The sequence below is a fragment of the Vollenhovia emeryi genome, unplaced genomic scaffold (assembly GCF_000949405.1).
Source record: "Vollenhovia emeryi isolate VEMERY1.0 unplaced genomic scaffold, V.emery_V1.0 DF939180.1, whole genome shotgun sequence".
In the NCBI taxonomy this organism is placed as follows: domain Eukaryota; kingdom Metazoa; phylum Arthropoda; class Insecta; order Hymenoptera; family Formicidae; genus Vollenhovia; species Vollenhovia emeryi.
Window position 1 is genome coordinate 485483 of NW_011967186.1, and position 13065 is coordinate 498547.

The following is a 13065-nucleotide window of genomic DNA, read 5'->3' on the forward strand; positions in this document are numbered from 1 at the left end:
GAAAAGTGTGTAATGAGCTTGCCAACGACGATCGAGTGGACTCGATCATCTCATCTGGTATTTTGTAGCAATTAACTTCGAAACTTTTAATTATTTCAAGAGTCGAGCACTCACGATCTCTTTTTTGAGTTTGACTGATTGGCAGGCCGAAACCTTCGCCTAGACTCAAGAAGTTCTTTATTTCAACCGGAATTTGCTTGTCGCCGATATTTATAATCCATTTTGATCTGTCAGCGTTAAGGAAGGCATCTAAACTCTTTCTATTCTTCAGACTAATTGTGTCAAACTTTCTGATTAGTTTGAGTTTAAGGTCTTGGTTGTGTTTTTCAATTCTATTTTCATTAGATCTAAAGAAATCAGCGACAAGCAACTCAGGGAGAATATTCTGTAGTGAGGTCTCAATGTTACAAAGCAGTTATAGTTCGTAAAACAAAACGTTGACGAATTAAGTTAATTATTAATATTCACTCGAGAGTATTATTTAGAGTCACACTGTTGGGTCACGGACTGGAGACAAAAATATTGAGAGAAAAAAGAGATAATTATTTTACCTCTTCTACTTCACCTTCCCATTCTTTTATCCTTCCTACTCTCGATAATTTCTTTCACCATGAACAGTAAATTTAATATATGTATATTGATCTGTGCATCAGGATATTGCCGAGAACGGGGCTGATCCCGCGCATCTCAACGCGGTGCACGGTCCGGCTATGTTCCTCAACGGCAACCTGTCCTGGCTGGCTCGGCACGTGTGGATCACTAACAGGGGATGGCAGGCGCACTGCTCGTACGACAGCGAGGCGAACGAGGACGCAAACGCGGATACAGAAGTAGCGGAGATGAGTCTTAAATTGAACGGGGCGTCGATCCACCACGCGGTCGCGCACAACGGCTTCGGTAGAAGGGAGAAGCACAGGGCCGGCCTGGACATGTGCCACAAGCTGATCCTGCTGGAGCGTTTCAGCGTGATGGAGCTCGACGTGCAGGTCGAGCAGATCGGCCCTAGCTACGTCGAGTTGCTGCTCAACACGTCGCTCGGGCCTATGTGCATCCTGCAGACAGTAACGCCGATCGAGCCGCTGCTGCAACGGGTGACACATCAGATCTTCTCGCCGCCCCTGCTGGCGCCGTACGCAAATCTGGTCTTCCTGGGCGAGTGCGTCATGTTCCAGCGCGACATCATGGTCTGGAACTACAAGAAATACGAACGGCAACCGATCCTGGTGCGCGAGGATCGTGCCATTCTCGCGTACCGTCGTTGGTACTCGCAATTCTACTCTGACAACAGTCCCACCTATCAAACGGCCGTGAAGGACCTCCAGTGGTAGCGATACCTTCCCTTTAACAGGTAACTTATATACTTTCTGTAAAATTTCTAGTATTTTTATTATAAAAATAGATAAGTTACATATAATGGTTATTCTTAAAGAAACGCATTCTCGAGATATGTTAATTCTAACATAAATAGTTGTTAATCTAAGACAAGATAAAATTTTTATTAGGACATCGATACATTTATGTTATTATAATTGATATAATAATAATAATTTTTTACTATCGCTTTATACGTTGGACTTACCTGCAATGTGCATATTATACAAAGTTTTACGACAGATGACAATGATATAAATGACGAGCTTTTCTCGGACTCTAATCGTTGCTATATATTTTCTTCTTATTTAAGATGAAATAGTAATGTTTAAGAGACTGATTCTTAAGATATACATATTTAAAATTTAGAAAAGTTAAATTATGAAAATTCTCTCTCGCTGCGTACAAATTTCAATTGACATACTTAACGATATTATTATCTTTCATGCGCTTCTGTTAGTTCCACAAATAAACTATTTTACGATGAAAAATGTAAAACTTTCAGCTTATCTCTGCACATAACGCAATAACTTCTTCATCGAGACGTTAGATAATATCTATATAAATATTTTAGATAATTGTTCAACATAGATTTATTTCACGTTAAATATTTTTTTTAATAATGACAAATGTGAAAAAAAGATGACTGTACATCTCGCGACGAATTAACAATTAATTAATTTCTTCTATTGACGTGATTTGTCCATAAATCAAGGCAATCGTTGCACAAGCAATTTGTGTAAAAGGAAAAGATAAGTAGAGCTAAAAATTAATATAACGTTTGATTAAAATACGACATCGAGTATATTGTGTTTATTGCATTAGAGATGAGACAAAAATATTCTAACAATGAAATTGAGATAAAGGAATTATTTTGGGTTTAAATTATTGCTTGTTTGTTCGCTCAAGCGCCATACATATATATTTTATTACAACTTGCAACTTTGCTATCGGAATAATAATCGTGGCGTCAAGCAAGCATCACTTGAGTTTATTATCGAATAGATTGAACTTTACATTGACTTCATCATTCAATAAACAAACAAGTGCTATATTCTATTGCCATTAGCTGTAACTATATGCTGAGAGATAAACTGATAGTCGCGTATATATATATATATATATATATATGCGATAAGAGACACCAGAATTATTAAACAAACGTCATGTGATTGAAACTAAACGTATGTACGCTGTTTAACAAAATATGGCATGGACCGTTTTATATCGAATAATAGACAGCAATTGCCACTACTCAGGGCCGGTTGACCCAACCTCTTGGTAAATTAACAAATAGTTGAATCAAATGTATGTCTTCCTTATTCTCTCAAATTAGTTAAAATTAGAAGAATAATTTAACTTAGTTAACTAGCCAGAAAGTTGGAAGAATTGACGCTTTATAATTATTTATTCTAACTTTTAATATAGGCACTTAAGAATTGTCTCAATGTTAACATAATAATCTAAAAAAAAAAGGTATCAATGTCAAATTGACTTTATTAGTAATGTAAAATTAATTAGCTATTCAATGGAGATGATTTTTACGATGAGTGTAAGTGTAGCGATAAGTGTAAAGTATTCTCGAAATGTGACAAACATATAACGTTACAAATTGCATAACCAACGTTATGTAATAGCAAGTTCGAATTATCTACGTATCGTACCCCATTATCACCAGCCAGCGCGCGCGTTGGTTGACGCTATCACTCTCGAAGTTGCTACTGAGAGGAGCAGTCGCAATTGACAACGGTCGTTCGACAGCTCCTTTGATCGTTCAGTGCCGTTCAGTTCTCCTCAAGAGCAGAGATGTTTGTCAATCTGGTGCTCTTGATTCTCATAGCCCTGATAGCTTTCTATATCTATCTGACAAAAAATTATAGATATTGGCAGTATCGTGGAATACCTTCCGCGGATGGCGCATTGCCGGGCGTTGGTCACTTCTGGGATGCCTTCATCTTAAGGACCTCCTTCTCCGACTGCTGTCACAAGATCTACAAGAAAAATCAGGATCGCAGCATGGTGGGAGTCTACAACTTCATGTCGCCGACATTGATGGTTCTCGAGCCAGAGCTGGTGAAGACGGTGCTCCAGACGAATTTTACAAGCTTCCACGAGAATGGCCTCAAGATCAATCCCGAGCTGGACCCTCTTCTGGCGAACAATCCCTTCTTCTGCTACGGTGAGAAGTGGATGACCGGGAGAAAGCGTTTGACTTACGCGTTCTCTAGTATGCGATTGAAAATCCTGCTCGAAAGTGTCAAGCGAGTGTGCGAGGAGTTCGAGGGCTACCTGAATAAGAAGCTGAGCAAAACCGGGAAAGTAGAGCTGGAGCTAAAGGACTTGTTCGCCAGGTTCACCGCGCAGGTGGTAAGTTCCGCTGGCTTTGGCGTGGACGGAATGTGCTTCGACGATAAGAGGGAGAAAGAGTCGTTCTACGCAATAGGCAAATCCTTCCTCGCGCCAACCGCTTGGAACAACATTGTTTTCACGCTCGTATTTTTTATTCCGTCGTTAGCAAACATCTTAAAATTGAGATTCTTACCAAAGAAGGCCGATCGTTTTTTCAAAGAAATAATTGCGAATGTTATTGAACAAAGGAGAAAGGAGAGTACACCTAGAAACGACTTTCTCCAGTTGATGGTGGATCTGGAACGGTCAGAGGGTGACACATTTGACCTGGAGGTCCTCACGTCCCACGCGGTGTCGTTTTTCATCGACGGCTACGAAACTTCCAGCACCGTTTTAAGCTTCATCGGCTTTAACTTGGCCGCGAATCCAAAAGTGCAGGAGAAGCTACGCGAGGAGGTGATGTCGGTGCTTAACAAACACGACGGTAAAATCACTTATGAAGGTTTGAGGGAGATGACGTACATGGATCAGGTATTGAGCGAATCGCAGAGGATCGTACCCACGCTGGGATTCCTGAATAAGGTTTGCACGGACGAGACCGAATTGCGAGGGTCCGATGGACTCATTTGTCGCGTGGAACGTGGAATGCACATCCTGATACCCACCTGCGGCTTACACGACGACTCTCGATACTGGGAAGATCCTAAAGTGTTCGATCCCGACAGATTTGCCCCGGAAAGGAAACAGAGCCTCGAGAGATTTGCCTATCTTCCTTTCGGCGAAGGACCGCGACTGTGCGTGGGGATGAGAATGGCGCAGTTACAGATAAAAGCATGCTTGGCCACGTTCCTGAAGAAGTACACCTTAGAGCTTTCCCCGAGGATGCAATTACCATTAAAGATGACTGCTTCGACCTTCCTGGCCGCCGCGGAGGGCGGTCTTTGGGGCATCGTCCGGCCTATTTAACCAGCGATATTTGTTTTTCCCGCAGATCTTTTTTCCGCTTTCATTTACTATTTTTACAATTATATAGATTTTTGTAACTATTTTGTTAATTTTTGTAAAATTAATGTTTTTAATAATATTTTTCGACTTATTTAAAACGATATTTTAACATAAGATGTGTACTAAAATATTGAAAAAAACATTAAATTTACTATAGTAGAACGTAGAGAATATTTCATTTACTCGAAGAATTGTGAACATTTCGTGAAATAAATTTCACGTTTTGAATTTTAATTGTTCGCCGTTTCCGGAATTGACGAATCGACGAATCGACTGGATCAAACGGAAATCGAAAGGTCGTGACATATAATTAAATAATACATTGCGATACATAGTTTATTTATAATTCATCAATGACACCTGCACTTCGCAGAATTTATGCGAGAGTTATCCGAGACGTATCGTTCGTACAATATCAAATCGTGATTTGCATAATAGTATTTATCTTAACCAGCCATTATATTGTGACTCGCGTGAGATTAATGTGAAATTGACTGTGCGATCACCGAGCTATTTCTGTCGCGCAAAATTGACACGCTTTAACGCGCCCGCAAGGACGCGCTGTTTTAGGCGCCCAGTTTTTTGCGTAGTTTCGAGCGAATCGACGCTTCGTGCGATCGTATTCTTCTCGCATCATCTTCCAGCGTGACATCATGGCCTCGAACTACAAGAAGTAGCGGTAACCGATCCTGGTGCACGAGGGCCGTCGTTGGTACTCTCAATTCTACTCTAACAACGGTCTTACCAAGGACGTATAGTATAAATGGACCCACCATGCGCTCTATGAAAAAGTGAAACCAGCCGAGCACGAATAAAGGGACTTCGTTGTTATATTAAAGCGTAATGTTCTTCGGCGCGTCTTTGACACATGGACAATTTTAACAGCTGGAGATAGACCAGCGTCGAAAAACATATTATTTGAAAGAGGCTAAGGATGCCTAGGGCCCGGGCGCGCGCCGGTGTCAGAGGGGCGCCAAAAACTATTCTAATAAGTACTTAAGGTAAGGTTTCATAAGCAGCAAGCAGCAACAGCTTAAATGTGTACAATTGTACAAAGTTACATATAATTAAAAATGTGAAACTTTTCCCTTTTACAAATGTTTCATATAGAAGCATGTATAAATCTATAAAATTATATAGAACTGCGTACAATTGTATAGAATTGTACAGAAATATACAGTATAAAAATATGTATGGACATATTTGATGTCTAATTCTAAATCATACTATACATTTATGTATGTTCATGCATGACAAAGTTTTTACCGGGAGGGCTATTCAATGGAGATTACTTTGGATCTTTACGATGACGAGCGGTGTGTTCGACACGCGACGTACGCACATAACATTACAAGTTGCATAACCACCTTTATATAATTGCAAGTTCGAATTATCTGCGTGCCATACCCTAGAATCACCAGCCAGCGTGCGCTTTGATTGACGCTATACTCTCCAAGTTACTACTGGGAGGAGCAGTCGCGATTGAAAACGGTCGTTCGACAGAAGCTCCTTAGATGGTTCAGTGAAGTTCAGTTCTCCTCAAGAGCAGAGATGTTCGTCAATCTGGTGCTCTTGATTCTCATAGCCCTGATAGCTCTCTATATCTATCTGACAAAAAATTATAGATATTGGAGGTACCGTGGAATACCTTGCGCGGATGGCGCATTGCCGGGCGTCGGCCACTTCTGGGATGTCTTCACCTTGAAGACCTCCGTCTTCGACTGCTGTCACAGGATCTACAACAACAATCGGCATCACAGTATGGTGGGATTCTACATCTTCACGTCGCCGACATTGATGGTTCTCGAGCCGGAGCTGGTGAAGACAGTGATGCAGACGAATTTTACAAGCTTCCACGAGAATGGCGTTAAGATCAATCCCGAGTTGGACCCTATTCTGGCGAACAATCCCTTCTTCTGCTACGGTGAGAAGTGGATGACCGGGAGAAAGCGTTTGACTTACGCGTTCTCCAGTATGCGATTGAAAATCCTGCTCGAAAGTGTCAAGCAAGTGTGCGAGGAGCTCGAGGGCTACCTGGATAAGAAGCTGAGCAAAGCCGGGAAAGTAGAGCTGGAGCTAAAGGACTTGTTCGCCAGATTCACCGCGCAGGTGGTGAGTGCCGCTGGCTTTGGCGTGGACGGCATGTGCTTCGACGATAAGAGGGAGAAAGAGTCGTTTTACGCAATAGGCAAATCCTTCCTCGAGCCAACCGCTTGGAAGAGCCTTGTTTTGACGCTCGTATTTCTTATTCCGCCGTTAGCAAACATCTTCAAATTAAGAATCTTACCGAAGAAGGCCGACCAGTTTTTCAGAGAAACAATTGCGAATATTATTGAGCACAGAAGAAAGGAGAATACACCTAGGAATGATTTTCTTCAGTTGATGGTGGATCTGGAGCGTAAAGAAGGTGATAAATTCGACCTAGAAGTCCTCACGTCCCACGCGGTGTCGTTTTTCATCGACGGCCACGACACCGCCAGCACCGTTTTAAGCTTCATCGCCTTCAACTTGGCCGCTAATCCAAAGGCGCAGGAGAAATTACGCGAGGAGGTGACGTCTGTGCTTAAAAAGTACGACGGTAAACTCACTTACGAAGGTTTGAGGGAGATGACGTACATGGATCAGGTATTGAGCGAATCGCAGAGGATCGTACCTACGGTAGGATTCCTGGATAAGGTTTGCACGGACGAGACCGAGTTGCGGGGGTCCGATGGAGTGGTTTGTCGCGTGGAACGTGGAATGCAGATCCTGATACCCATCTGCGGCTTGCACGGCGATTCTCGGTACTGGGAGGATCCTGAAGTGTTCGATCCCGACAGATTTGCCCCGGAAAGAAGACGGAGCGTCCAGAGATTTGCCTTCCTTCCTTTCGGCGAAGGACCGCGACAGTGCGTGGGAATGAGAATGGCGCAGTTGCAGATGAAAGCATGCTTGGCCACGTTCCTGAAGAAGTACACCTTAGAGCTGTCGCCGAAAATGCGATTACCATTGAAACTGACGAATTCGACCTTCATGAGCGCCGCGGAGGGCGGCCTTTGGGGCATCGTCCGGCCGATTTAATCAGAGATATTTGTTTATTCTCCAGCAGATTCTTTTTAGCTTTGAATGATTTTTGTTAATTATATACATTTTTGTAACCATACGATTAATTTTTGGAAAATTTATGTTTTTAATAATATGTTTCAATTAATTTAAAATGATACTTTAACATAAGATTGTACTAAAAAGACGCTGAAGAATCATTAAATTCACTAGAACGTATTTCGTGTATTCGAAAAATCGTTAACATTTAGGTCTCTTAGTTTTTCACTGACAATGAAATTAATATCTCGCGGTGTGAATTTAAATTGGTCGCCGTTCCCGGAAGTGACGAATCGGCGCTTGATCAAATGGAAGTCGGAAACTCGTAACATACAATTAAATGATATTTGTGCAGTTTATTTATAATTCATCAACGGCACCTGCGCCTCGCAGGATTTATGCACGAATTCATTCGAGACGTATCGCTCGTATAGTATCATGACTTGCATAAAATAATATTCATCAGCCATTGCATTGACTCACATTGCGACTCGCGGGAGATGAACGTGAAGTTGGCTGCGCGTCCATAGCGTCCTTCTGTCGCGCAAGCTTCGCACGCTGCTCTGACGCCCCTGCGAGACTCCTGCAGCTTTCGTCGAGCGGTTCAACGTACGATCGTATTTTTCTCAGGTAACCTTCCGGCCGTAACGAAGCACGCGTCACGTTCGGGCACGTCTACATTGTCACACTGATCATTATATATGTTCTGGTCGCACGAAATTGTAGCTAGCCTAGTCACGAGTGGAAACGCGAGGAAGGATAGAATGCGAGAGCAGGAGGAGGAGATGGAGATGAAGGAGGTCCGAATGGCATTGGGCGATGACGAGATCCGCGAGGTACGTAGTGTATTTATTAGCCGCCTATTTGTGCAGTTTTTATTTAAGAAGTGCTGCCCACTGGAAAGTTGCGCTCGGAGCGCAATGACGCGCACATAGACGTAATACATCTGGACCGAGCATTTAGCAGTGGGGGTAGAGGTTCACGTAGAAAAGGACAAAAGCGGAGCTCGTCCTCTTCTACGCGAACCTCGACCTCCACTACGCAAATAAAGGCAAACGCTCGGTCTAGAGATATCACGGCTGTTGGCGCGCACGCGTAAATGTGTACGTACATTTGTGGCTATTTTGAAAGATTTATATAATATATGGTTACACAATACCGCGAGTTTTACACTGGCACGCGTGATTCTGAATATTTTTTTAACCCTTGGAATATGCTGTGTTCTAAAATGCACACACATGTAAGGACACCATAAATTTTTGTACAAAGTAATTTACAATTGGCAGTGATCTAAACTTGATTTATCGTGGATATTTAAAAAAAATTAAAATTTATAGATTCTATTGTCACAAATTCGTATAACAAAATGTCTTAAAAAGGAGATTTGCAAGATTTCAAGTATTTTAATTTTTTATTCTAACATATAAAACAACAGTAATAATCACAAACTTTTAAAGATCATAATCGCATTATTTTATGTAAAAAAGTATGTACAAAAATGATATATTCCAAACATTCTAATCTTTTTAATTTCTGTTTAAAGAGACAAAAACATAGTAAAATTGTTAGACATTTTCTTGCTGAATTATAATATAAAATAAAATATATAGTATTTGCATAAGATAAAATATATTATGAAATCTCAAGTATCTTTTTCATTTTTGTATAAATAAAAGCAGCAATTAAAGCGTGTTAAATTTGAAGCGAAATCTATTTTGTAAAGATGGAGATTTTTTCTCTCCGAATATAAAAACATTATCGCGACGCTGAAAGAAGATATTCGCACCTAAAGATGCTTAAAATAGACCCACAGACCGCCTTTTGGTGATGGCAGAAGCGCTCCAGGTATCATCTTCAAAGGTAATTGCGTCCTCGGTGATACCTCCATGCTGTATCTCTTCAGAATTATAGCCAGACCTGCTTTGATCTGCAGCTGCGCCATTCTCATGCCCACGCAGATACGCGGGCCCTCGCCGAAAGGGATGAAGGTGAACTTCTTGATGTTCTGCTTCCTCTCCGGGCTGAATCTTTCAGGATCGTACTCCTTGGGATTCTCCCAGTATTCGGGATCGTTGTGCAAAGACGGACTCGGTATCAGGACCTCCATTCCGGGTCGCATGCGACAGACAACTCCGTCGGATCCTCTCAGCTCGATCTCTTCCGTGCACCTCTTCTTCATGAGCACTTGCGCGGGAATCAACCTCATCGTCTCGTTGAAAACCTGGTCCATATACGTCATCTCCCGCAGACCCTCGTAAGTGATTTCACCGTTGTATCTATTGATCACGGACATCACTTCTTCGCGCAATTTCTTCTGTATTTCCGGGTAAGTGGCCAATTGGAAGGCGATGAAGCTCATAACAGTGCTGGAGGTCTCGTAGCCGTCGACGACGAACGACAACGCCTGTCCCGTGAGGGTTTCGACGTCGAACGTATCCTTCTCCGCCCGCTCCAGCTCGGCCATCAAGTGGAGAAAGTCGTTCCTCGGTATGCCGTCCTTTCTCCTTTGTTCTATGAGGTCGGCGATCAGAGTCCTGAAGAAATAGTCGACGTGCTTCGGGATGAAACTCATTTTGAGGATTTTATTCAACGACGGGATGAAGAACAGCAGCATGAACACAATTTTGTTCCGCATTGTCGGCTCCATGATGCTCTGTCCGATCTTTCGAAAAGAAATATCCTTCTTCGCGTCGTCGAAGCAGTAACCGTCCACGCCGAAGCCAGCAGCGGCCACCACTTGCGCGGAGTATCTTGACAATAACGACTTGAGCTCGAACTCCGCTTTCTCGTGGTCGCCCAGTTTTTCATTGATAAAATTCTCGAAAGTATCGCACACCTTATTGACGTTTACAAGCAGGGTCTTCAGTCGCATACTGGAAAATGCATAGGTCAAGCGCTTTCTGCTTGTCTGCCACTTCTCGCCGGAAAGATTGAAGGGATTCAATGATACGAGCGGATCCACTTCGGGGTCAATCTCGATGGTGTTCTCGGCAAAACTTGAGAAATGTGTCTGCAACACTGTTTTCACTAACTCAGGCTCGAAGACCATCAACGACGGCGACGTGAACTCGTAGATCCCGACCATGCTGCGGCCCTTGTTCTTTTTATAGATGTTGTCGCAGAAATCGGCGAGGTTCGTCCACATGGAGACCACCGGCAGCATGTGACCGAATCCCGGAAGGGCTCCATCCACACATGGAACTCCATGTTTTTGCCAGTAGTTGTGATTACGCGTTAGATAAAAGTAAAGGGCTATAAGCGCCCCGAGAATCAGAGACACCAGCACGACGGCCATATCGCTTCTCTCGGCCGACAGGCGTAACTTGGCCAGATAAATTGATGTAGCCTTGACCACGTATCAGCCACGACTGTGATGTAGTGGAATCGCTAAAGCGAGTGTACTTTGATAGCGCTGATTAACTGGTACATCATGGCTGCAAAACAGTAATAAAATTTGCATTGGCGATTTCCAGTGTCGTCAAGTGAATGTTATTAAGCGATATCAGAGGACATTTTCTCGCCATTGTGGTTAGATTCAATTGATTGTCGCAATTATCACGCGGAAATAATAGAAGGAGATATACATTAAATATATTAAGAAACGTTGAATTATTTTCATGTTGCATTCAAAATGTAACAATAAAAATATCACAAAAAATTTATTAAATATAAATACTATTTAAAAAATATTAGAACAATATTACACAAGTAGTACAAAAAGAAATAACATCGTGATGAAAATTGAGACAGAGGGATTATTTTGGAAAAAGTTGAGCTTTTAAATTATCGCTTGTTTGCTCGCTTAAGTGTCATAGTTTATTACAACTTACAAGTTCGCTATCGGAATAATAATCACAGTGCCAAGAAAGCCGCATTGAAGTCGAACAGATTTATCTTACCCTGACTTCATCGAATGAAAAACAAGCTGTTATATTCTCTTATCATTATTTGTAATTGCTATATAGTACTGATAGACTTGTTTAGAGTCACATATGCGATAAACTCAATTACGAAGGTTTGAGAGAGATGACGTACATGGATCAGGTATTGAGCGAATCGCAGAGGATCGTACCTACGGTGGAATTCCTGAATAAGGTTTGCACGGACGAGACCGAATTGCGAGGGTCCGATGGAGTCGTTTGTCGCGTGGAACGTGGAATGCAGATCCTAATACCCATCTGCGGCTTGCACGGCGATCCTCGGTACTGGGAGGATCCTGAAGTGTTCGATCCCGACAGATTTGCCCCGGAAAGAAGACGGAGCGTCCAGAGATTTGCCTTCCTTTCGGCGAAGGACCGCGGCAGTGCGTGGGAATGAGAATGGCGCAGTTGCAGATGAAAGCATGCTTGGCCACGTTCCTGAAGAAGTACACCTTAGAGCAAGGCCGGATTAACGTTTTTGAGGCCCAGGGCTATTGGCTCCGTGGGGGCCCTTTATTGAAAAAGCGGGGGGGGAGGGGACAAATTTTGTACACCCCTCTTTGTACAAAAGGTGTAGAAAACAATTTTCTTTTTTTCATAAAGCTTTTATAAAAATACATGCTATACATGAAGATCTTGCATTAGCGTTTAAAAAGTATTCTTGAATAGTGCTCTCTCGGGTGAGGCCCCCTAATAAGTGAGGCCCGGGGCTATAGCCCCCTTGGCCCCCCCTTTAATCCGGCCGTGCCTTAGAGCTGTCGCCGAAGACGCGATTACCATTGAAGCTGACGAATTCGACCTTTGTGAGCGCCGCCGATGGCGGCCTTTGGGGCATCGTCCGGCCGATTTAATCAGAGATATTTGTTTCTTCTCCAGCAGATTTTTTTTCGCTTTGACTGATTTTTGTTAATTATATAGATTTTTGTAACTATTCGGTTAATTTTTGGAAAATTTATGTTTTTAATAATATGTTTCAATTAATTTGAAATGATATACTTTAACATAAGATTGTACTAAAAAGACGCTGAAGAATCATTAAATTCACTAGAACGTATTTCGCGTATTCGAAAAATCGTTAACATTTAGGTCTCTTAGTTTTTCGCCGACAATGAAATTAATATCTCGCGGTGTGAATTTAAATTGGTCGCCGTTTCCGGAAGTGACGAATCGGCGCTTGATCAAATGGAAGTCGGAAACTCGTAACATACAATTAAATGATATTTGGGGATATACACTTTATTTATAATTCATCAACGGCACCTGCGCCTCGCAGGATTTATGCATGAATTCATTCGAGACGTATCGCCCGTATAGTATCATGACTTGCATAAAATAATAT

At 42.2% G+C, this 13065-nt stretch overlaps 3 protein-coding genes and 1 pseudogene across 3 annotated transcripts in view; 3 read left to right on the forward strand and 1 right to left on the reverse strand.

Moving 5' to 3' along the window:
• The window catches only part of LOC105563098 (cholesterol desaturase daf-36), a 9554-nt gene extending 8060 nt beyond the window's left edge, over positions 1 to 1494 (forward strand). Inside the window, exon 8 of the mRNA XM_012014408.1 lies at positions 654 to 1494. Within this exon, the coding sequence (XP_011869798.1) occupies positions 654 to 1328 (675 nt within the window). The 3' untranslated portion in view covers positions 1329 to 1494. The remainder of the gene's footprint in view (positions 1 to 653) is intronic.
• A 1559-nt stretch (positions 1495 to 3053) lies between these two features.
• Positions 3054 to 4781, forward strand: LOC105563099 (probable cytochrome P450 6a13). Its single transcript, XM_012014409.1, has one exon. The coding sequence runs from the start codon at positions 3178 to 3180 to the stop codon at positions 4684 to 4686; it is 1509 nt and encodes a 502-aa protein (XP_011869799.1). The 5' UTR covers positions 3054 to 3177; the 3' UTR covers positions 4687 to 4781.
• Positions 4782 to 4806: 25 nt separating this feature from the next.
• On the forward strand, positions 4807 to 7986 carry LOC105563105 (annotated as a pseudogene).
• A 1212-nt stretch (positions 7987 to 9198) lies between these two features.
• Positions 9199 to 11720, reverse strand: LOC105563104 (cytochrome P450 9e2-like). Its single transcript, XM_012014413.1, has 2 exons — positions 11637 to 11720; positions 9199 to 11240 (listed from the first exon to the last, which is right to left on the reverse strand). The coding sequence occupies exon 2, from the start codon at positions 11099 to 11101 to the stop codon at positions 9593 to 9595; it is 1509 nt and encodes a 502-aa protein (XP_011869803.1). The 5' UTR covers positions 11102 to 11240; positions 11637 to 11720; the 3' UTR covers positions 9199 to 9592.
• Between the last annotated feature and the right edge of the window lie 1345 nt (positions 11721 to 13065).